At 45.9% G+C, this 23263-nt stretch overlaps 1 protein-coding gene across 1 annotated transcript in view; it reads right to left on the minus strand.

Moving 5' to 3' along the window:
• The window catches only part of LOC144103755 (ubiquitin-like modifier-activating enzyme 1), a 70840-nt gene that overhangs the window by 2146 nt on the left and 45431 nt on the right, over window positions 1-23263 (minus strand). The window contains exons 10-23 of the mRNA XM_077636410.1: window positions 22847-23017; window positions 21641-21745; window positions 19944-20024; window positions 18713-18865; window positions 17518-17683; window positions 13960-14156; window positions 12995-13059; window positions 11468-11516; window positions 11130-11276; window positions 8321-8395; window positions 5715-5901; window positions 4243-4511; window positions 2739-2843; window positions 1634-1717 (exon numbers count right to left, since the gene is read on the minus strand). Of these exons, the coding sequence (XP_077492536.1) occupies window positions 1634-1717; window positions 2739-2843; window positions 4243-4511; window positions 5715-5901; window positions 8321-8395; window positions 11130-11276; window positions 11468-11516; window positions 12995-13059; window positions 13960-14156; window positions 17518-17683; window positions 18713-18865; window positions 19944-20024; window positions 21641-21745; window positions 22847-23017 (1854 nt within the window). The remainder of the gene's footprint in view (window positions 1-1633; window positions 1718-2738; window positions 2844-4242; window positions 4512-5714; window positions 5902-8320; window positions 8396-11129; window positions 11277-11467; window positions 11517-12994; window positions 13060-13959; window positions 14157-17517; window positions 17684-18712; window positions 18866-19943; window positions 20025-21640; window positions 21746-22846; window positions 23018-23263) is intronic.

Consider the following 23263-nt stretch of genomic DNA (forward strand, 5'->3'; position numbering starts at 1 on the left):
TTCTCAGCGCTAGGTGGCACATAGCTCATGAATCATTCCAGCTGTTGAGGAATGAGAGGGGGTGTTAGGAGGGGGTGCGCAAAGGTGACAACGCCATCTGGAAGCGGATAATGTCAACTGCCACTTTGTTGAAGAAAAGGTGGGGGGGGGGGAGGACAAAAGGACGGCGGGTGCTCACAGATGACAGCGCCATCATAAAGCGGACAGTGAAAGCTGTCGCCATTTGTTACCATTATGTTCTTATTGTTTTACTTGTTTAAGCTACTGATATTTCTCTCAGACTGATATACCTATGCAGTTGCGTTACAGCAACTGCTTCATTGATTTTGTTACCAGGAGGCTGTGCGTTTATCAACAATCCTGAAAATTTAAACTTAACACAGTTTCCGTAGTGACCGTGGGCATCGCGACAATTATTAAACCCATTAATTTATTTTGTCCAAAACAGGCTATTGTTTTTCAATAAATCTGACGCTATGGGAAGTTGCACAACTGCTAAGATTAAAAAAAAAAAAACTCAGGAATGGAACGCATTGTGGTGGCCGCGTAACACAGGCTGGCGGTATGTCCAGAATGAGACGGTTTATGCGTGACGTCACTGCGACATTCAAAACCTCCCAAGCGCCACCCGTCAGGGAAATATTTTTTTATTGCCGAACAATGCCAAGCGACTTATAATAAACTGCACATTTCCAACCTCAACCACTCAATGTGCAGTTTATTATAAGTCTTCAAACCCCGCCAGACAGGTAAATCTGTCAAAATGTTTAGTTTTCAATGCCAAGGGAGAATGACTCTCTGCGACAACGACACAACTAGAACTCAATATTAGGTATCGTGTCAACTCTGTATGAGCCTGAATGGACGCCGTTGTCAAGAAATACGGAACGTTCTAGATGGTTGCAAAGGGATGTTGTCATGTTTTGAGTAATTTCGTAGGCACAGCGGGATGAAGTGCAAAAAAACTCTGCGGATGCTTAAGTCACCCTAAGAGTGGAATGCGATAGCATTATATTTCACAGTTGTCGCATCTCCCGCTGCAAACTTTGCATGTTAGTTTGTTTGCAATTGTCGGTCCATCAACCGCCATGTTTGGAGAGCTAGCTGTTGCAGCAGGTATCTGTTATGCTGTAACAGTGCCGACATTTGTATTTATATCCTTTCTTTCTTATTTTTTTTTATCTCGATTCTCTATTCAGGTTGTTCTCTAGAAACTAAGTTGCTCACGTCCTGGAAACAGGTTGTGATGACGTCAGAGATGGTCACGTGGCCTCCCTCGACCAATCATTAATTTAACTGCCACCTGCCACTGTGGGCAGGTTGCTCAGATTACGGTGGCCAGGTTGCCGCCTACGGATGGTAGTTGTTCGGATAGCGATAATGGGTTAATGTCTACATATGCAGAACTAGTGATTCCCTCCATGCATAGACACCTGGGAGCCTTCCTACCGCTCCTGGCGCAATGGTGCAGCGGTGCAGCCTCTCACCTGCCCACCATCCGTCGGGCAGGTGAGCAGCCTACCGCAAAGTCGGCTTCGGACGAACACACAACGGCTAAATGCGGGGAATCGCCACTATAAGTGTTAGCGCACTAAAAACGTTGTAACGTGGCTTGAGACAGCAGCGTACCCACCTTGAAGTAGTCAAGGAACTGTTTGAGTGTCAGCTCTCCCTGTACCTCAAAGAGGTCCCAGAGGGTGAAGTCGCGGCCGTTAAGCTGAGAATGACAAAAAATGTGTATAGAGCATTCAGGTCTAACGCATACACATTGCGCATTAAAGGGGCACTCAGAACAACGACATCTAACTTTTGTTCTCATTACGATTCAGCTCTTTGACATTTTGGGGATGTGTTCGTGCGACAGCAAAACTAGTATACCATATCGATCGCTGCTGAGGATTGGAGTTAACGATTGTAAACTTTCAGTGTGTGCCCTGTGTACACTGTTAGTAATGGCTTAAGCACAGATGGAAAAGTGATATTCCTGTCCTCTCTCCCCTTTCTATCTCTTCCTCCGATCCCCTCCCAACGTGGAGGGTAGCATACTGGGCGTCGCCTACTTAACCTCCCTGGCTTTCTGTTCATCTTTCTCTCTACCTCTGTCTCTCTCTGTTGCAGTTAAAAATAATAATTTTCCCTACCACTGAATTCAAACCCGTGGGTAGCAACGTTGGTGATGGCATCAAACTTGTAGAGACCTCGTGACCAGAGGCAGAAAAGGTATGGCACTGTAGTCCAGCCTCTGTAATCCACGACCAGATGAAATAAGCACTCCTCTAAGTCAGCGCAGTTTGTCCGTGAAAATGGCATGTGCCGACGTTACCAGTGCTTAATTTTTTTTGTCTTTTCTAGTTTTCAGAAGCTTAGTTTCCATCGCGAACAGCAAATACCGCCAAGAGCATTAAATTCAGTGAAGTCTCCGGACCATGTGAGGAAACAGCCCTTAAGTTCTAATACACATGTAAACAAAAATGTTAGAGTTCTGGGCATAAAATGCTCAAAACGATATGTTCGAGGAATCAGGCATGAAGAAAACGATACGGCTCAAAATTTTGCCATTGTTCTCGTCACTATATGTCCAGTTTTTCATCTTTCAAGTCTCTGCAGATCGTTCGAGTGTGTTAGCTCTGGACGTACAAGAAATCTCTTTAAAATCTGGAATGAACATGCACGAGACATCTTGTGCATAGCAAACCGTTGATAGGAAAAATGTCATTTAATGGAAAGAAATTACTCACCTTGGTCGTTTTTGCTCTGATGGGCTCCGAGAAGCCAAAGAAAGGCAGAGCCAAATTGACAAAACTGCTCCGGAAGAGCTCCAACTTGCTGTGTCCCTGAACCAACTGCAAGCCAGAAACCAGCAAATAAAAAGCATTAAAGCTCGAATTTGGAGCACAATGAACATTTCATCTCTTAAGCGGAAAAAGATGCAGCAGATGTCCAATCGTGTCCGGGTATATTGTAGAACAAGAAATGAATATGAGGTTGGTGGCTGCAGGACGAGTAATCGATAAATGATGATTAAAATAAGATTTTACATATGTACGGCTGGCGAGGTTTAGGAAACCAGGGTTGTGTAGACCACGAAATAAATTTCATAACAAAGCTTGAGAGGCAGCCCCAATCCTCTGGGCGACTCTTCCAACCGATGTTCGTTTTTTGGTGTTTGTGCTGTCAAGAATCTCATATTTCTGCCTTATTGTACCGAGATTGGTGGAGAGTTAGTAAATAATTACGGAAGAAAGAAGGTGAAGACACTCAGTGTCACTGAAAAAATGAGAAGACCCCATGATCTGTTCTCTGCCCTTTATACACAGTGGAAGGTTCCACTACGGTACCTTATGCGGGGCACTAGCTCAAAACACTAAAATCTCACACCACAAGTGTTCCTACGTTTTGCCTCCATCTAAAGGCAGCCACCCTGGTCATGTACAGTACGAGACACATCTGGCCTAAAAAGCGAATGGTCTAAAGATAAAAACACATCGGTAGTCGAATGAACAGTCATTAGATAAAGCAGGTTTTATTCTGCTATGCAGAAGACTATATAAAGAAACAAAGCAAGTTTTACTCGCTAGCAAAAAGAACAGTGTTCCAAAACATCCTATTTTTATATAATTGTCAACAGAATTCTGCTGAAAATTATTCTAAGATATGGTGCTTTGGAACTCGGGGAAGCTAAAACCGATAAAGTCTTTTGGAAGGGTGGACTTTTGCCTGTTGACAGCTTTAGTGTAATCCTTAGCCGCCAACTGATCTAACGGGCGCTATATAGCAATGGAGTTGTCGGAAGATGGCCAGAGGGGCCTGTTTATTTCACGGAAATGAATTCCATATCTTATTCAAATACATGTCTAGCTGAGTGGTCTCTTCTCAAGGAAGACTTCGTTTTTCTGTTTAAGTTCTCACCAGTGGCGATTCACATATCCGGGGATCGTGCCGAAGGGGCTGCGGAGAGGGCATACTTCATTTTAATTTAGAAGATGCGCATTCAAAATCCGTTCCTAACTGAAAACATTGAAACACAGCAGCAACAACTTGCTGAACACACCGTGTACTTGAAGACGTATTGAAAACGGCGCGACGAATGAGGACAAAAGTAGAACATCCATTGTGTGTGTGCGTTATAATTTTTTCCTCGTTCGGCGCGCCGTCTTAATTGCATCTTCAAGCATGAACCAATTAGTCCCAAGCAAGAGTTTTACTTGAACACCGTGTAAGAGTCATTCGAACGCACAGTACCTTGTACAGCTCAAGGCAGGCAAGGCCAGCGACCAGCGACGTGGTGGTCGCGATGGCGGGAATGATCTTGCCCGCAATGAGCTTGCTGTGGTGCCGGTCGGCCGGAGCGATCCCGTAGTTGGCGGCACGCAAGTTAGACGCGGCTACGATGAAGTCCATGTGGAAGTTTGTGTCGTCATCCTTCTCGAACTCGAGCGGGGTCACCTTCACTCCCGCCAACGAGGATGGAAGCGGCAGCTCTTTGACCAACGTGCTCAGCCGGTCCGGGTCTGGGAACAAAAGCGTTAACTCCGCTATGAGGACAAAGCGTGCTTCTTTTTAATATCATCAAAGTTTGCGAAAAATGTTGTCGTTTAAGTAGAACCTCTACGTATCTTTAAGCCTTAAAAGCTGGCGAGGGCTAACGAGTGATTCCCTTGCAAAAGTAAACCGGGTAAATAATATACACAATCGATAAAATCGTGAGAAATTATGACAATTGCGGTTTCTTTTTTGTATCTTCGAGCAAGTCTACACAAAATACACATGTTAGTTGCCACCGCTTTTGGTCAGCATAAAGGTGATGCAGGGTGTGCGTGTCCGATACGGAAATGACATAAAACCACCGGCTACAACAGTTGTATCTTTCCGGTACTCACCTACGGGACAGAAACGTGCAGGCTAACGAAAAGGGTTGAGCTTAAGGGCAACGCAGCGAGCCATGGGAAGAAAAATGATAGGCGTAAAATTAAGAGACCGAAAGCGGGCAGAGTGGGTGAGGGAACAAACGCGGGTTAATGACATCCTAGTCGAAATCAAAAGGAAGAAATGGGCTTGGGCAGGGCATGTAAAGAGAAGGCAAGATTACCGCTGGTCCTTGAGGGTAACGGAGTGGATTCCTAGAGAAAGTCAAGCGTAGCAGAGGGCGGCAGAAAGTTAGCGGGGAGGGGGTGATAATAAGAAGTTTACGGGGACATGGCGGCTGCAGCTGGCAAAGGACAGGGTTAATTGGATAGACATGAGAGAGGCCTTTGCCCTGCAGTGGGAGTATTCAGGCTGATAATGATGATACGACGCTAGCAGGTGCAAGGACGTGGAGGCCATCGATATAATGACCTCCTCGGAGGGGAATTTTCACTTCCCTAGTTGTAACCGACTGCAGATGCCAGAGCTCACTGTAATGGTAAGAACAGAAAGCCTCCTCTGAAGCCTTTTATCCAGAAACCTGTAATGTCAGCAGAGTTACCTTCTGATTATCTAACATGCTGATTCCCTATTTACAATATACTACTGTCTCTTTAGTTATAGAGACAGCAGTATTTCTTCAGTACCGTGTAGCCGGCCCTGTACCATCCATAGTACAGGTCGGTAAACGGCGGGCTCGCTGCAATTAAACTTTTTGTTTTCATTACTTGTTGAGCTTCTTGGAACAAACCTGTTGCAGGCTCCCCAAGAAGGTGCGTTAGACACCAGAAGAAAAACACTAAACGTACCCACGGATCCTCCCGCCTGCGCCTGGTTGTCAGTGACGGAAATCTGCACGCCCGATTGGGGCTTGAATGGCGGGACTTTGACCAGCTTGAGGATGCGTGTGATCTCTTGCCTGTCTGTGCACTTTGGGATGCCATACATGGTCGCCCGAAGATTGGCTGTGGCCACGACGTAGTCCATGTGCAGTGTCTGCGAGCCGGAAGACAACGTGCAAACGGCAGCTGCTCGGCTATCCTTCTGGTGTGCCTAAATGAGCACAAGCATTAGAGCATGGGGGTGAAATGTGGACGAATGTGGTCGGGCGCAAAAGTAGTGTATACCAAGCGAGCTTCGACAAAACTATAGTCACTGGAAATTGTGCTACAGTACCGCATTCCTCCTCTCCTCGCCTCGAGATTTGGAAGGTCTGCCTAGTGTTTCCAGTATACAAGCATCACCTTTGTGATGCCGTGACTATCTGCCTCCGCAACGCCGTTACTGTCGGTGATAATTCAAACCCCCGCGCAGGCGGGACAGAACTCACACAGCCAGAAAAGACCACTCAATGTGCGCAGATTTCGTGGGCCCGGGACGTCGCCCCCACCTGGGGGCCACACAGGGACCATCTGCCTTAATTCCCGACACCTGTGCCAAATAAAGTAGTCGCTCTCTCTCTCTATCTCTCTGGCAATATCGCGAACACTTGAACGAAAAGGAATGGCGCGGCTCTATTCGGGTCACCTGTGAAGGCTAGTTCCAACTGTTTTCGCAACACTGAGGCGTTCAGCAAGAGTTGTTGTCAGGCTAGTAGGATTGATACTTGCGCTCGTCCTATCGTGTCTTCTGCCTTCGTGCCGTCTTTTTGTGCATGTCCTGTGATGGCCCTGAGGTGTGACAGTCATATACATTCCATGTCCGGCGGCACGGGGAAGACGAATGTGGTGCTCTGAACTTTTTTTCCAGTGACTCAAGGAAAAACTCCACTGCAGCGCCACACCACAGCTGTGCGTGGTATCAGTACCACCGAGAGAAAGACAGTTATCGCCATGGTGGCATCCAGTGTCCCCGCTTCGGTACGCTATGCTCCTGCTTTTTGAAACCGTGGAGTGTCGGGCATTGCGAGGCAATTTAGTCGATGCTCGAGCAGTATATAAGCGACTTCCGTTACCGACCATAGAACCTCCGGATAATGCAGCACACGTGCCAACTTAAGATGCGCACAACCCGTTCGAAAGTTGCGTGTTCCGCGTACAGCTCAAATCAGAAAGGACATTTTGCAAACAAAATAAATGCCCTTTTAAAGCATGCGCTGGCACAGAATACGCTAGTCCGTGCATGAGGTACGTGCTACTGCAGTATACTATAGAGAGGTTGTGAGGTTTGGTCGTTGTTTCGGTACGCGTCCCTTATAAAAATGGTCTGTAGACGGTCTATAGACTTCTTATAGACTCGACTATTGCCTTCAACAGATATTTATTTTTCTCGGTCCGTAGTCTATAGACAACAGTCTACTAAATGTATATTGCCATAAATCTATAGATTGTCTATACTGTCTATAGCATTTGTATCGCCTATAGATTGTTCCCTAGAATTTGTCCACAGACAGTCTATAGACTTTATAGACGGAAGTTTATGGACAGTCTATAGACAGTCAAAAAATTTTAATAGCGACAGTATAGACAAGAGACAGTTAAAAGATCATTTCTTCTTTGTGGCAGCTTGGATGCGCGCTCATCTCTTCAATTGATTCACATTTCGAGCCTACACAAAATATTTGCATTATTTTCGGAAATTGCCCTTGTAGTCCTTCTTACATATTTAATTACTTGCCTAATGGCGCGATACAACCTCATGACATGTTTGGACCCACTGGCACAGAAAGCGTTGATGTGTGCTCCCAGTGCACATAGTTGTGCAGAAACGCGCTAGCTGCATACAGACATGCAAACACGCAGTACTGTAATTTTAAGTGCTTAAACTTTCCAGGCGCCATTTATCCTTTCGATTCAAAAAATGCTTCTCTTCTAAATAGTATAACCAGGCCTCAGGACAGGTAATTCGTTGCTTTTCCAGCGGAACACATCAGTGTTTAACTTTTCAAAAGCATGCATGTACAAAATTTCTTACTAACAGTCGAAATATTTGAAACTGTAATAATGAAATACAAGGATTTGTGAAACTTATGCCCGAAAGATCGTGGAATCATTTTGTTTTTTTGGATGTGCATATGGAGGTAGAAATCCAGCAACAAAAAAAGAAGACTTACATTAGTACTGGCGAAAAATCTGTCAGCAAGAAAATGGCATGCTAACGCAGCTAATAGAATGGCTATGTAGCACCAACCTCTTTACTGTTCATGTAAATAAAAAAATGGCAGAGGGCGTGCTACCTCGGTCACTATTTTAAGAAATGTTTGCTACATTTGCTATCTGGCATTGAAAAAAACGCCCTATTTTCAAAATAAAGGATGCTAAATTTGCTTGAAACAAATAAATCAGTGCTATGGGTAGAGCGCACATTGAGTTATACGCATGTGCGCAACTGGTGAAAAACAAAAAAAAAAACTGTGCACGCAATGCACTCAGTCGTGCAGGTATGCACGCACAAAAGTGTCATGCAGTAAACGCACCTCACTGGCCTTGAAATCGATGGGGTGAGGACAGCGTTTGAAGCCCGACCAGAATGGAGCGCCTGAGCTTGTAAGCTTCAGTCAAAACAGGAAAAAAAGGATGGTTTAGAACAGTGAAGTAGGCATTAAGCAGGCTGTCCTCATATTGCATTAAGGACCGGTGCCGACCTTGCGCAAAGCATCGGGAAGGAGGAAAGACCTTTGCGTAAGGTATTAAGATGTTAAGCACTGTCCCGGGTTCGAACCCGACCGCGGCGGCTGCGCTTTTATGGATGAAAAACGCTAAGGCGCCCGTGTGCTGTGCGATGTCAGTGCACGTTAAAGATCCCCAGGTGGTCGAAATTACTCCGGAGCCCTCCACTACGGCACCTTCCATTCTCCATTCTTTCTTCCATTCTCATTTCACTCCCTCCTTTATTACTTCCCTTACGGCGCGGTTCAGGTGTCCAACGATATATGAGACAGATACTGCGGCATTTTCTTTTTCCAAAAACCAATTATTATTATATTAACCACTGTCTAAAAATTACATGGTAAACATTCACAGATACTCTCAATGATAAAGAGAAACATACTCGCAAAATGAACATTCCCACTTAATCCGATGTGCTACTTGTCCCGCCTCCAGGTTCAGGAAAAAGAGTGGTTCTTCAACTTGCAAGCAATCATCGTGCAAAAAAAAAAAAAAATCTGCGCTGTCAACATCTAGTGTAGTCGTGTGCTATAAAGGAAGAAAAAGCTATGAAAAAAAGACGCCAATTTCTGCTGCAGTTTTAATGGATGATGTATGCTAGAAAAACATTCTACATTTCGGCTCGTTATCATACGTGTTTTATGAAGGCAGGCTGTGGTAAAGCCCGTTTAAATATCAGAACTGCTACTAGCTTTTGCTTCCTGTACTATACACAGCTTTAACAGCTTTGACACCGGAAACGCGTCAGTAGTATTAGAGTTATAAACGCGGTCGTTTTGTAATGTCAAGACTTAAGTTTGTTCATCAGAAATGTTTACGAGAAATTCGAGCAAGGTAGGCATACGCCACTTTCCATCGACACGGAATATTGCGCGTATGCCTGATGCAAACCCTGCACTAAGTTTGTTACATCATTTATCTGAACAGTCGTAAATATGTGAGAGGGAATAAGGTGTTACCACTACTTTATTCATTACTCAATCATCACGTGCAACAAGGTCAGTTTTTTCTGTTTTATAAAAAGTTTCTAACAAGTCTTCTTCTTGTCATATAATATCCAAAAGTCAGTATCAAATTTAGGGGAAAAGTAACCAGAAAATTTTGCAATTTTGTGCAGAAAAATTTGCCTCGGGCGTAACTCGGTTGCTGCCGAAAATGCCAGCACACGAGTTTAGGCTGGCGGCAGATTACTAGTTGTAGTTACTAACAAGGCAAAACTACTGACTAACAGGCAGGTTGCTGTAGAAAAGTCCGTGTTTGTTTTTTTGACCACCAATAGTTCTTCAGCAGGCGTGAAAAAACCACCACCTGGGCCCGTTTGTCCCTTTCTTACACCGGTCTGCCCCTACTGGGATCGGCCCCGCAAACCTTAACCACCAGCCGGAAGCCTAAGCCACTGTGTGTCGCACTAAGTAATTCATCCATTTCGTCCCGAACAAATGGAATGTTATTGGCCGATTGATACGGCATGAGACTCTGCGCTATAGGCGACGTAAACGCCTCAGACACCAAGCCATCAAAGCGGAGTTTCGCATTAACATTTATGGCGGGTCAATGAGCGCAGTAATAAACACGTTTTTTAACGCGAAAGCTTTACTGGCCGCGAACTTGCGATTTCGCCGTGGCGGTACTCCGAGGAGGCACATGACGTCACAACGCGCACCTCGTCACCGATATTTCTCTCTCTCTCTCTCGCTCCCTAGTCACTACAACGCATGCATCACTAGCAGCACTGAGCCACAGGTGTTCCGCCGCTGCGCAGCGCCGCGCCTTTCCTCAAACTCCAGCTTTCTAATAATAAATAATAATTGGTTTTTGTGGGGGAAAGGAAATGGCGCAGTATCTGTCTCATAGATCGTTGGACACCTGAACCGCGCCGTAAGGGAAGGGATAAAGGAGGGAGTGAAAGAAGAAAGGAAGAGCGAGGTGCCGTAGTGGAGGTCTCCGGAATAATTTCGACCACATGGGGATCTTTAACGTGCACTGACATCGCACAGCACACGGGCGCCTTAGAGTTTTTCCTCCATAAAAACGCAGCCGCCGCGGTCGGGTTCGAACCCGGGAACTCCGGATCAGTAGTCGAGCGCCCTAACCACTGAGCCACCGCGGCGGGGCCCAGCTTTCTCAATTTTCAGTTTTCTCTTTCTTCTTTCACTTCCACCTTCCTCCCTTCCCTGCAAAAGCCTGCTTTGATTGCGGTCCGCACACTGGATAGGTAGCGCGCCCTCCCTGCCACCCTGGGAGGTGGCATGCAGTTAATGGTTGATCGCGAGATTGATCCCCAAATGAACGCTTCGGCGTAGCTATTGCTGCAGTGCCACATGTCAGCCACAACGCTGTCAGCGCTAATGCATTCGGGCCACATCTCTCTCCCACCATCGCCACATCTATCAAAGCACGAATGAGGCGTCCGCATATCCAGGGAGCCAGTTATGCGTCCTTCCTTTGCTCAAAGCCATCGCTATCTAGAACATTGGCAACGCCAATGCCAATGAACGCAGTGAACGCCGACATCTTTCGCTTTGTATATCCTGGATTATCTGAGTTAATCCACATTTATTTTTTTCTTCCAATCGTACCTTCACTGCCCTCGTTAACTCTGTATTCAGTACTCACGTGGTCTTTGGGAAAGTTGTGCAGGAGCTGCCGTATCTGGTTGCTGTACTGCTTTTGGAAGTGCAGCCTGGCCCAGGCGACGCAGTCGCTGAACGAAGTCGGCATCTCGTCCACCAGCATGCGCTTGACCGCGTCGAGCACCTCGAGCTGTACACAGAAGCGCGAAGTGAGCAACAATCAGGGAGTAAAGAAGGCCAATTACAATTAGATATAAATTTTAAGCATAGAGCTGTGTAAAGGGTACATCGGACTAGAGTCGATGGCTGTACGCACAACAAAACGCGGCATAGCCTCAAGTGGTGCCAGCTAAGAAGAGAGTAAAAGAGAGCAATGCTTACTGGTTGGTCACCCGACAGTTTTAACGTCTTCTCCACAAACATGGGATCTCTGGCAACGGCCAATGCATGAGAGAAGATTAACGCCACTGACGGATGGTACACAATGTTATGGCAGCGTACAGGTTTCAAGAACACCGAGCTGATGTCACACAAAATTCTCAAAACGAGCGAACAACGACAAGACCACCTTCTCGCTTGGGCTATAGTCAAAACAGTCGCAAGGATAATTAACCCCCCCCCCCTCTCTCTCTCTCTAGCAACGATGATATTCAATTATCCATTACTTAACTTCGAAGTGAATTTAAAACGATCTGTTCTTAGCGCGCCTTGGGTGTTCATGATATTTTTATTTTTATTTTGTGCATTCTGCTTTCTATAGTCTTTGTTCTTTAAATAGTGTCAAACCTCTCGAGAATCTTTTCAAATTTTTACGGCTTTTTTTTCCCGAGTAACTTACAGTAGTATCAGAACATTCTTCCGGCATTCCTCTTCACTAGCTTTCGTTTTAGTTCAGTTCTGCGTGCCTGAACAAGAAATATTCGTTGGGTACCATTTTTATATTTGCAAAGGGTGTGTTGCATAAGACACCGGGTTTTTTGTTATCGACATTTCAACATAAAGTCCAAATACAGTTGCTGACTACCAGAACTCCTCCTCTAAAATAAGTTTTGTGATCTATCTGCTTCGCGTTTCTTGTTTGTGCGTATATCTGTGGTCACACGATTATAACCTGAGTTCGGTTTTTCTCCTGCGTGCATCTCTTTCCCTACGTTCTGTCTAATTTCGCGCTGAAAACACGCATTCGAATTACCAAGACCAACTAGTCCGTATTTCTACTCTAACAAATTAGTACTTACTCTCGTTGTGACTCTGACAAGAGTGATGACTGCGTGCACTACTGTTTTGCATTCCCTATCTTATAACTACTGTAATGCGTTGATCGCACAACATTCAACAAGAAAATGGCACGGCACTTGCTTAGGTTTGGGAGCCAACTAAAAATTCCTTGTGACGTACGTATTACTTAGGTGTACGAATCTTGAAATTCACTATTTATCTCGTATAGCCTTCTTTTTTGAGCCTATGAGCTGCTAATAAGCCGATTCCGGTCACTCGTCCTCTTAAAGCCTCATCTTCTACAACCAGACCTACCCAAGATTTTGTGATGGTCGTTCCTATGAAATTATGCTATCACACAGCAATTAAAGTCACACATCCCAGCGCCGGTATGACTTACTGGTCAGAATAATGAGTCACGCGACACCTCAGACATGATCGCGATCCGCCTACACATACGTGACGAGCTTAACAGCTGAAATTCGCATCCCTTTGCATAAAATCGTCGGTTCAACCTCCTTGTCTTTCCTGCCACTTCGTACTCTCTGGATTCGAAGACTTTCAATTACGTTTAAGCTGTTATAATGATTGTCTGGGAATGCGCACGACTTTACATTTCGCATCGTTAATATGGCACTGAATACAGTGGAAAGAAATTTGATACGGGCATGCGCAGTCTAAAGTACTCACGTCAGAAACTTTGAAGCATTCTCTGCATCCTGCTTGAACAGACCTTCAAATTCATCACGGGCCCACTGCAGAAAGAAAAAAAAGATGCAGGATTACTCGAAGTGCCACTGCTTTATTGCTTTAGTAAGCTACACATCAAGAAGCAGAAAAAAAAGCCCTTCCGTTTGATACCCTTCCGGTAACCATGCAGGTGTAAATACTAACAAAAACGTTAGGAGAATATCTCGTCAGAAATTTGCCACAGAATAACACAGAACTTATATGAGCATAAAATGAACAAATTTTCCTTTTGGCGTTTAAGCAACAAATCAGTCGCAGTTCTTTCTTTACATTGGCTCACAAGAACAACCTTGTGTTATTTCTAATGTTAGTAGTTTCATTCTGGAAAGTTGTTATTGTGTGCTCGAATGCTTCACACCAGCATTTCGCACTGACTTCAAGCGTTCTGTGAGAAATGCCCCATTTCAGAAGCGGCTGCAACCACAGGTATCGCTACTCCGCTCATGAAAATGGCGATATGTCTGGGAGTTTTACACTACTAGAACAAGTAACACCGGCGCAAGCTGACAAAATTGGCTGAGCTTCAACACGGCTGAACATATTAGGCGAGCGAAAACAAAGCCAGCGGTATTTATAGCGAAGAATGGTGTGACGTCATCGCTACGTCATCGCATGACGTCACATCAGGTGACGCGAACCTCAGCTCTGAAGGTGAAGATCAAATATCGAAGTACAAGGTCAAAGGTCACATAACTGCTGGTCAGTGGCTTTGATAGTTGGTCAATAGGTGTGCCTCCATGCCATACTTAGTATATCATGGCTACGGCAGAATGACTTAATCCTAGTTTGACCTTGCTATGCTTTGAAGGTCAAAGCGACGAGCCGACGCTAAACCAGAAGTTGTTCCTCGCGTAGTAGAGCTTTCCTTCTAGAAACTGATTCTGATCTAGGCGCGAACGCCGTACCTGCAAGGTGTGTTCGATGGCGTTGGGAAAGTGCTTCAGTGTGCAAATCGGAATTGACTTTTCAGGTGGGTCGCGCGTGGAGGAATACGACTCTGTCAGGTGGGGAACCACCACCTGAACGTTGCCCTTGGTGCCCAGGGTGCCGGACTCGAGGAGCGGCTTGCCGTGCTGGACGCACCGTATGTCGATGTAGGTGCCTGCAACGTGCGCGTTTCGCTGTCTTCTCAGTATAGTCTTGAAGGAATGCCCTTACAGAGATCGTCTATAGACAGTCTGTAGACTTCATATAGACTCTGTTGCTGTCCTATAGACATTTCTTTTTGTCTGCCTTGTGCTTGGCGCATGATTACTTTAGCTGCCTATGTGTCATTAAACCCAACACACTCACACACACATACTCTTTTTGTATATTCATAGTCTATGACTGTCTATAGACAAAAGTCTACTAAACGTTTATGGCCATTAATCTATAGATTGTCTATACACTGTCTATAGAAACTGTATAACCTATAGACTGTTCTCTAGGGTTTGTCTACAGAGAGTCTATATGCTTTGTAGATGGAAGTCTACGGACAGTTGTCTACAGAAATTTTTGTTAGGGTGTACACTGTACCATCGGGGGCAGAAGTAACAGACCCCCACTCCTCCCCCCCCCCCCCCCCCGGTCTTGTAAGCGTCTTGTCCGGTGGCGCCACCACGCAGAGCGGCACAGGCGAGAACTTGGAGGGACGGTCTGTTACTTTTGCCCCAAAGGTACATTCCTTAAAAAATGTAAGAACTGAATGTAAGTCTCTCTCCCCCTTACTGTCTCGGTGTCGTCTACAAAAAGTCATAATATTGAGACAAATTTTCACGCGTCAAAGCCGTACGGTCGGCTGTGAGGCAACGCCTTATGCGAAGATTAAGGACTAATTTCGACCATTTGGGCGTTTTAGCTGAGAAGGGTGGCAAATCGACGTTTGAGTCATGTTAAATAGCGCGAAAGGAATATTCCGCAAATCCTTGAAGACAGGAAACATAAGCTAGTTGCAAGCAGTAGTTTCGTTTTCTGCTACTGCTGCTTACAACACAGTCTTTGAGAGTTGCTATAACCGTCGGCGAAGAGCAACACTGCCTTATCCCCGCCCAACGCTATAGTAAAGAAGAAAAAGAACTTCGGAACCACTTTGGAGTGCAGTGGACTACAGCAAACACTTGGTGTATTGTGAATAAGCGGAGCTAGACACAAGGACAGACGTACACAAAAGACACAATCGTGAATAATAATTATTAAAGGGAATAAAGTCTGAGTGCTCACTTATTACTCCATAACTACGCCTTACGAGCACAGTCTACCTGTTTCCTTTAATATTAGCGTTCCTATTGCCTTTTAGTATCCGAAAATCATTCTAATTTTAGAGAATAAACAGACAGAAAAATCTTAATTTCGCGCCAGTGTGTTTTCTCTGATATTGGTCACAACTGTACAAGACACCCTGATAAAAATGGTCTATAGACAGTATATAGACTTATTATAGACTCTATTGCCTTCCTATAGATATTTACCTTGGTCTCTTTATAGTCTGTAGATTCTCTGTAGACAGAAGTCTACTAAAAGTGTATGGCCATAAATATATAGATTGTCTATAGACTTTCTATAGAATTTGTATTGCCTATAGACTGTTCTCTAGAATTCGCCTATAAGAGTCTATAGACTTTATAGACATAAGTCTATATACAGTCTATAGCCTGTCTAAAGAAGTTCTTGTAAGGGCACGCACGGGCACTGACTACCAACTGAGTTTTATTTCAGAGCGCAAACAATTATATGACATAAAAAATGGCAGTACATTTAGAGAAAGCTGCGCAGTTGCCAGATTTCAGTGTAGCCATGTCAATAAAATACAACGTGAAGTTGAAACGAATAAAAACAGTGACGTGCACAAGGCTATGAAGGAAAAAAATTGTAAAATCAGCAAAATTGAAAAGTAGATCGAAAACGTGGCCTGGAGTGGCGGGCAAAATAAAATGGAATAAGAACAAGAGGAAGCGATGGCATTGTGGTGCAGTATCCGCCTCGCATCCGGGAGGTGCAGCTGCGGTTCGATTCCCAGTGCCGCCAGGTGCCCAACCGTTTCCTAATGGGCCCAGCATTTCCCCCGGCTTGGTGCTCGGCTCTTCTGGGGTGGGCCTTTGGCCACCTCACCCTATCATTGATGGAAAACCTATCCGTGACGAACTGAAATCTCCTTTGTGCGATAAACCCACTGTGGCCTCTTATTCTTTTTAATTGATGGAAAGTGAGGTGACCAAAAGCCCTTTTTTTTTTTCAAGCATTTCACTCCAGAATAGACGAGCACCTGCTTCCGGGAAATCTTGTACTCATAAAACCGATGGTCATCCGGCGGACTGGGGATCGAACCCAGCTCCTCCCGAATGCGAGGCAGATGCCCTACAGCAAGGCCGAAAACCTCTTACAAACCGTCGAATGCGGACTGATAGAGTAGAGGGCGAGAAGCAGCGAGAATCGGCGCAAAGGCGCATGACCAGTAAGCATGGCTGGCTGCTCTTTCCGCACATAGCCGCCGCGGTGGCTGAGTGGTTATGGCGCTCGGCTACTGGCCCGAAAGACGCGGGTTCGATCCCGGCCACGGCGGTCGAATTTCGATGGAGGCGAAATTATAGAGGCCCGTGTACTGTGCGATGTCAGTGTACGTGAAAGAACCCCGGGTGGTCGAAATTCCCGGAGCCCTTCACTACGGCGTCTCTCATAGCCTGAGTCGCTTTGGGACGTTAAACCCTCATAAACCATAAACCAAACCTTTCCGCACATGCCTCTGATGCAGCCCATTCTTTGCGAAGCGAGGAGGCCCCGAGCTCCCGTGTTCCCTCTTACAATGCTCCTACATGTACGCTTACTTTTGTCTTCGCAATGACTCGGTTCAAGCTAGTTGGTGAAGAGACATAGCTAATGGAATACGAAGGCACAAGAGAAAGACGAGAACATGCAATAGACAGGACAGGCGTTTTAGGCTTCGAAGCAGTAACGGCGGTGACGCCCAGAGTCCACTCAAGCGCTATTAGACATTTTTGGCATACCGGAGACGTACTACCGGAGACGTATACCGGTTTACCGTACCCCGCTTGCGCATGTGCAGAGGCCCCCCTTCACCCCAACAACGCCACTGCGCATGCGCAAGCGGGGTACGGTAAACCGGTATACGTCTCCGGTAGTACGTCCAACAAGGCCACTGCGCATGCGCAAGCGGGGTACGGTAAACCGGTATACGTCTCCGGTAGTACGTCCAACAAGGCCACTGCTCATGCGCAAGCGGGGTACGGTAAACCGGTATATGTCTCCGGTAGTACGTCCAACAAGGCCACTGCGCATGCGCAAGCGGGGTACGGTAAACCGGTATACGTCTCCGGTAGTATGTCCAACAAGGCCACTGCGCATGCGCAAGCGGGGTACGGTAAATCGGTAATCGTCTCCGGTATGCTAAAAACGTCCATTGTCGCAAAACCTTCGGAATCGGTAAAGCAGACAACTGCAGAAGAGACTGCCGAGGGCACACTCACGTGCTTCGACGTTGTCGAGCGCGTTCGCCACGCCGTCGAGAGAGCTGAAGAAGTCGTCTGTGTAGACGTGCTCTGTCTCCGGCCCAACGCGATTGCTGTGCGGTATGATCTTGAAGTCCGGATTCATCACGCGCACAGCGTTTGCAGCCGTGTCGGCCTTCAGGTGCTGTGAAAGAGATGAGACGCGATGAGAAAGGATGAGGACAGAGTGGACACCTAGTGAGATGAATTTCGAAACTACGGAAACACCGCAGGTGTGAGGCTAACGAGGAGCTGACTATCCATCGGTACTTTGCACACGACGCCATATCCTCGCCAGGCTCCGCTCCGCGTACACTGTAATGCACGGCTGCTTTTAATGCCAGAATGAATCTAACATCTACGAAGGTCGTGAGTCCGAATACCACTGCCGAAAAATAAAGTAACATTGCGCCACGCTTTCTTTGGCTTCAGCATGGTTTCAGTGACTGTTTATTTTCGACTATTGGAACACGCAGCATATAATTCCACCTAAGCACATGCTTACCATCCCATCAAATTGCTAGTCACATTGCCCCCAGCTTGACGATATAAGCCACATGAAACAGCCTAAAGAATATAATAATAATAATTGGTTTTGGGGGGAAAGGAAATGGCGCAGTACCTGCCTCATATATCGTTGGACACCTGAACCGCGCCGTAAGGGAAGGGATAAAGGAGGGAGTGAAAGAAGAAAGGAAGAAGAGGTGCCGTAGTGGAGGGCTCCGGAATAATTTCGACCACATGGGGATCTTTAACGTGCACTGACATCGCACAGCACACGGGCGCCTTAGCGTTTTTCCTCCATAAAAGCGCAGCCGCCGCGGTCGGGTTCGAACCCGGGAACTCCGGATCAGTAGTCGAGCGCCCTAACCACTGAGCCACCGCGGCGGAGGCCTAAAGAAGCGCTTAACATAGAAAAACTTGCTCCTTGATCAAATCAGCTCATTAGCTACTTAGTTGTCTTTACAGTTTTTAAAAACGCAAATATAACGAAATGGAACACTGTTAAAACAACGAGAACCTTCTAGACAAAAAAGGAGACTTCTGTAACTATGTGATTAGCACACGGCAGACATTGTTGCTTATGCGCCACCATGCGTAACGTAAACAACCAGTTAACGTTTCGCTGTCGTCAGTCATAGAAGCGAAACCAATCGATCGACCGATCACTCACGCCGACATTCGAAGGTCGAAACAGGAACTGCCGATTCAGGTTGGACCGCTCGATGATGTCCATGTCGGTGACGTAGACACATCCCCCTTCCACACCCAAGCCCATCATGGCGAAGTTCTTGAGCAGTTCGCACCCGATGGCTCCCGAGCCGACCTGCGCGAGACAAACATGCATTCGATCGCGCACAAAGTGCAGGGTCGCACCGCCGTCGTCTGCGTAGCTTCCAGTGGGGTAAAATTTCCGGTTTCAGCGAGTTGGTTTGGGCTCTTATATCTTCAAAGGCAGGAACCAGAAAGGCATAGTGACAAACAGGGTGGGCGCTGAATACCTAGTCACTTTAATGTATCAAGAAAGCACGCGCATTTACGGTAGATTTAAGTGATGGGAACAATCCCATACGAAAACATCTTATGGGCGTCTGTGGAAAAAGGTTTGTCCGTCTATGGCCTTTTATGAAGGTCTATAAGCGCCCAAAGAGGTGCTTATTGCCAGCTGTTGAAAGATCTATGCTAATAAAGATATAGCTTTGGAAGCATCAAACTGTGTTTAGCTCTCTATACAAAAATATATCCGCCGGAATCTACGGCTAGAGATGGACATAGGAAATGTTTATAGCTATTTGGGCCAACTACCTAGATCCTGCCATAGGATATCTTTGTATGGTATTAGACCCCCCCCCCCCCCCCCCCCCCCCCCAAGACTAGCAGAATACAGATGAGCCGATTCCTTCGTTTAAGTTTCGGGGCAGGAAGAGCGACGCTCAGGATGCTAATGCGAGTACACCGATCGCTGGTTGACTGAACCTGCTCATACACAGACCAAGGGTCTTCGCTAATAGGGTGTGATCACTAAATTTTACAGAGCTGCTCACTACCAAGAGAGGCACGGTAGTACAATAAAACTCTGTATTAACGACTCACCTGGCTCACGCTAAGTGGCCTACAATCTTTTAGCACATAATTTTTGTTATCGCTGCTAAATCCTGTGGATGCCCTAGGTGTTTCTCAGCAACGTATGAAAAATCAGAGTTGCAAGTAAAGTAATATTACAGAGCTTAGCACAGTCGCAGTTATGCTAACAGAACGTTAATGTGGTAAATTTAAGAGGAACTATAAAGCAAGTGCTCAAGAATGTGGTTTAAGCATCAGTGAGCTAAAGTCCTACATAACAGAAGATATGAATGTACTGAACAATGCAAATGAAATGACGGGTGAGTAAAATCATTCCGTACCACAAAATACTTTTGGGATCCAAGCTTCTTTTGAGCATCGTCTCCAAGGACACAAGCTTGAGCTCCGTATCTTGTTTTCGCCTGTGAAATCAGAGGGTGAATTAGTGTGGAGGCTAACATTAAAACTTCAGTTTGTTCTTCTTGGATCGATGACTGTGGCATGACTGATAAAATGAGACCATTTATAATCCACAAACACGGCACTGGCTGTTTCGCCTTTTCTTATTTCATTCCTTTTTTTTAACGCGTGACTTCAATTTAGATTTCTAAAACCCGGCGCACTTTATGTTGCCACCGGGCAGAGGCGGCATATTATGTTCTTATTACGTGGCACCAAATATCGCAGCTGCATCAATGTGCCCCTGACATTTCTCTTCCAGGTGAAGTCAAACCAATGTACCTTGATTGCCGCCACATACATGATTGCATGCGTCTCACAGGATTTCTTCATCTGTCTCCCGGCATCATGCTGCTCCTGGTTATATTAGGCTTGACGACATTAAAAGCCCTTTTGGAAATATACCTGCAACCAAGCTGTCCCAGAGCTGTCTGTCTCTTGGTCCTAAGGAATTACGATTGCAGATGAAAAGCACCCCTCGGCGCGTATTTCCAGAACATTTCCTATACAGCACCTTCCATCGCTTACTTCTACCACTTTTCGAGCACTTAACTGCAGAACCTAAGAGCATCGTTACCTGATCACGCAGATATTTATGCGCAATCTGGGAACCATGCTAGCCCAATATGTGTTGCAGGTAGGTTTGAAGAAAGAAAGAACAGCGAAATATGTTCATGAGCACTGATGCTAGGCTGTGCATGCTGAAGCTTTCAACAATTTAATAAACAGTCTGAAAAGTGCATAAAAAAAACTAGAGCTCAAAAAAGAAAATTTCAACAGGCGGCGTTCGAACCGTTGAGCCTCCGGACCAGAAAGCTTTTTCTCTAGCGCTACGCTAGGCTGCAGATCCTGTGACACTCTATCACGTGTAGTGGTGCATGACGCTTCAGTAAAGCGCTGTGCTGGACATGAGCTGTGAATTCGCTCCACTAGCGACGGAACCCAATTCAAGTCCAACGGGAGAATGCAAACATATAAGGCACGTGCATTCTCGATAGCACACGTCTTCTGACCAATCACGATAACATTGTATTTGGCCTGCCACTGAAATGACGAGTTTTATGTTGGGACGTGCTCTGTCACTAATACCATTTATTAAGGTCAGGCCTCCATGTAAAACTATCGCCATAAGATTTATGAAACTAGGATAGCAGATTTCGAATTATTAATCCAGGTAACTGAATGCTCACATGACAAAGCAAATAATAGAACCATGTGGTAATTTGTGTATATGCACTGGAAAAGATGGAAAGAAGACGTACACGTCGATCGCGAGTCGCGCTTTCCCAGCTCTAGCAGCTGTGCCTATTCCTTCCATCTAAATTATTACAACTGGAAGCTGTACTGTGTCGACCAAGGAAGGTTTAGACTCTGAAGGCGTCCCTGCCACCCTTGGTCATCTACTGCGATCGCTGCCTATTCATTACAGCTCAATGAGAATTCTGGTGGAAGCCCTTCATTCAACCTCCCTTAACATGCCAGCCTTGTCGCAAACAGGTATGACAAGATTCACTGAAATGAGTGCTAAAATTAAACGATGATGAGCGATGTGAAAATAGAAAGCCTTCAATATGCTTACCAATGCGTTCGCATTAGCCTCAGGGACACTGCGGGACTGCGGAAGACACTCAAAGGAATCGAAGTAGAACCACTGCACGATTGGGGTGAACTTTCCGCTGCAAGCCTGAGCAGGATTAAAAGATAAATAGAAGCAGAATTGCGCTTTCGTTGTAATGACGACATAAGGTAATAGAAAAAAAAATCAGGGTACACTTAAGCTCCGCCTTAAGGATATGACGCGACAGCGTAATGGGTTAATTCCCATATATGCAAAAGATCATTTTTTAATTTACATCCGCAGATGCCTAGGAAACCTCATACCCCTCCTGGCGCAGTGGTGCACCTATAATTACAAAGCGGTAGTCTATTCATGCCTGTCAACTTCAATATGTCGTCGGTGAACTCCCTTCAGGCAGCACGGATTTCGGGAATCAAGAAGAAACTAGCACGGGCAGGTTATGCAATGCGGAGGACAGATAACCGGGGGTCTGTTGAGGTAGCGGGTTCGATTGAAACAGAGGCAAATCGTACCAGGAGACGAAAAGTCAGATGGTCCGATGGGATAAGAAAACCTGTAGAGATAGGTTGGCCCCAGCTGGCACAATATAGGGTTAATATAGGAATCAATGGGCGAGGCATTTGTCTTGATAGATGCCGTACTCTTGCTAGTGATGATGATGATGACTTGAACTGTCCAGGTTTGCACCCTCCGCTCAGTCGAAAAACACAGCAGGTGCTTTGTATTATGTCTGGTCATAAACATGTAGTAACAACACAAGAGTTTGCAGCGACATTATTTTCTGTACACTGTGCTGTTCCTTGTCGTAACTACAGAAGAGCAGGAAAATACCACACAAATGCTACCGAACTAGAGAACAATAGAATGGTATACCACAGAAAAAATCGGCCATTTGGGCAAAAGGACCAAATATTCTGTCGTGTTTTCAGCACTATTCTGTCGCAGAAGGGTTGAAATGCGGGCCAGTTGGTTCATAGTAACTTGAAAAAAAAAACCAGTCACAAAAGACAAGTCGTTGTGGCGTGTAGACTCCTTCTCTTGTCCCTTGTCTTTTGTGACTGTTTTTTTTTTCAAGTTACTATTCTGTCGTTTTTACCGACTTTGTCTCAGCTATTTTATTTTTCATTTCGTTTTACCTATTGCCTAGAATCGGGCGAATTTGCCAGCTCTTAGAGAGAACCCAACTTGAAAGGCGCGCGTACTTACCTTCATGATTTCCTGTGCCGCAATGGCTCCGACGACCGCTTGCATGGGGCTCAGGGAGCCGGCCGATGTGCAAGCCAAGGTCGAGAGAAGCGTCTCGTCTAGGCTGCGTAACGGTGCCGCTAGCGAAGTGTTCAGCTCGCGGGCAAGCGACACGATCTCAGACGCATCCTCCTGCGATAAAGCAGAGCCCACCGGTTGGTTCGTATGTCGGTGAAAAGTCCCCGAAGAAGTTACACTCAGGCGTTCAAGAGTATTAGATGGTTCGAAGACATTCATTCTAGGTGCACATGTACTGTGCGATGTCAGTGCACGTTAAAGAACCCCAGGTGGTCGAAATTTCCGGAGCCCTTCACTACGGGGTCCCTCATAGCCTGAGCCGCTTTGGGACGTTAAACCCCCATAAACCAAACCTAGAGA

This window comes from Amblyomma americanum, chromosome 9 (assembly GCF_052857255.1).
Source record: "Amblyomma americanum isolate KBUSLIRL-KWMA chromosome 9, ASM5285725v1, whole genome shotgun sequence".
NCBI lineage: Eukaryota > Metazoa > Arthropoda > Arachnida > Ixodida > Ixodidae > Amblyomma > Amblyomma americanum.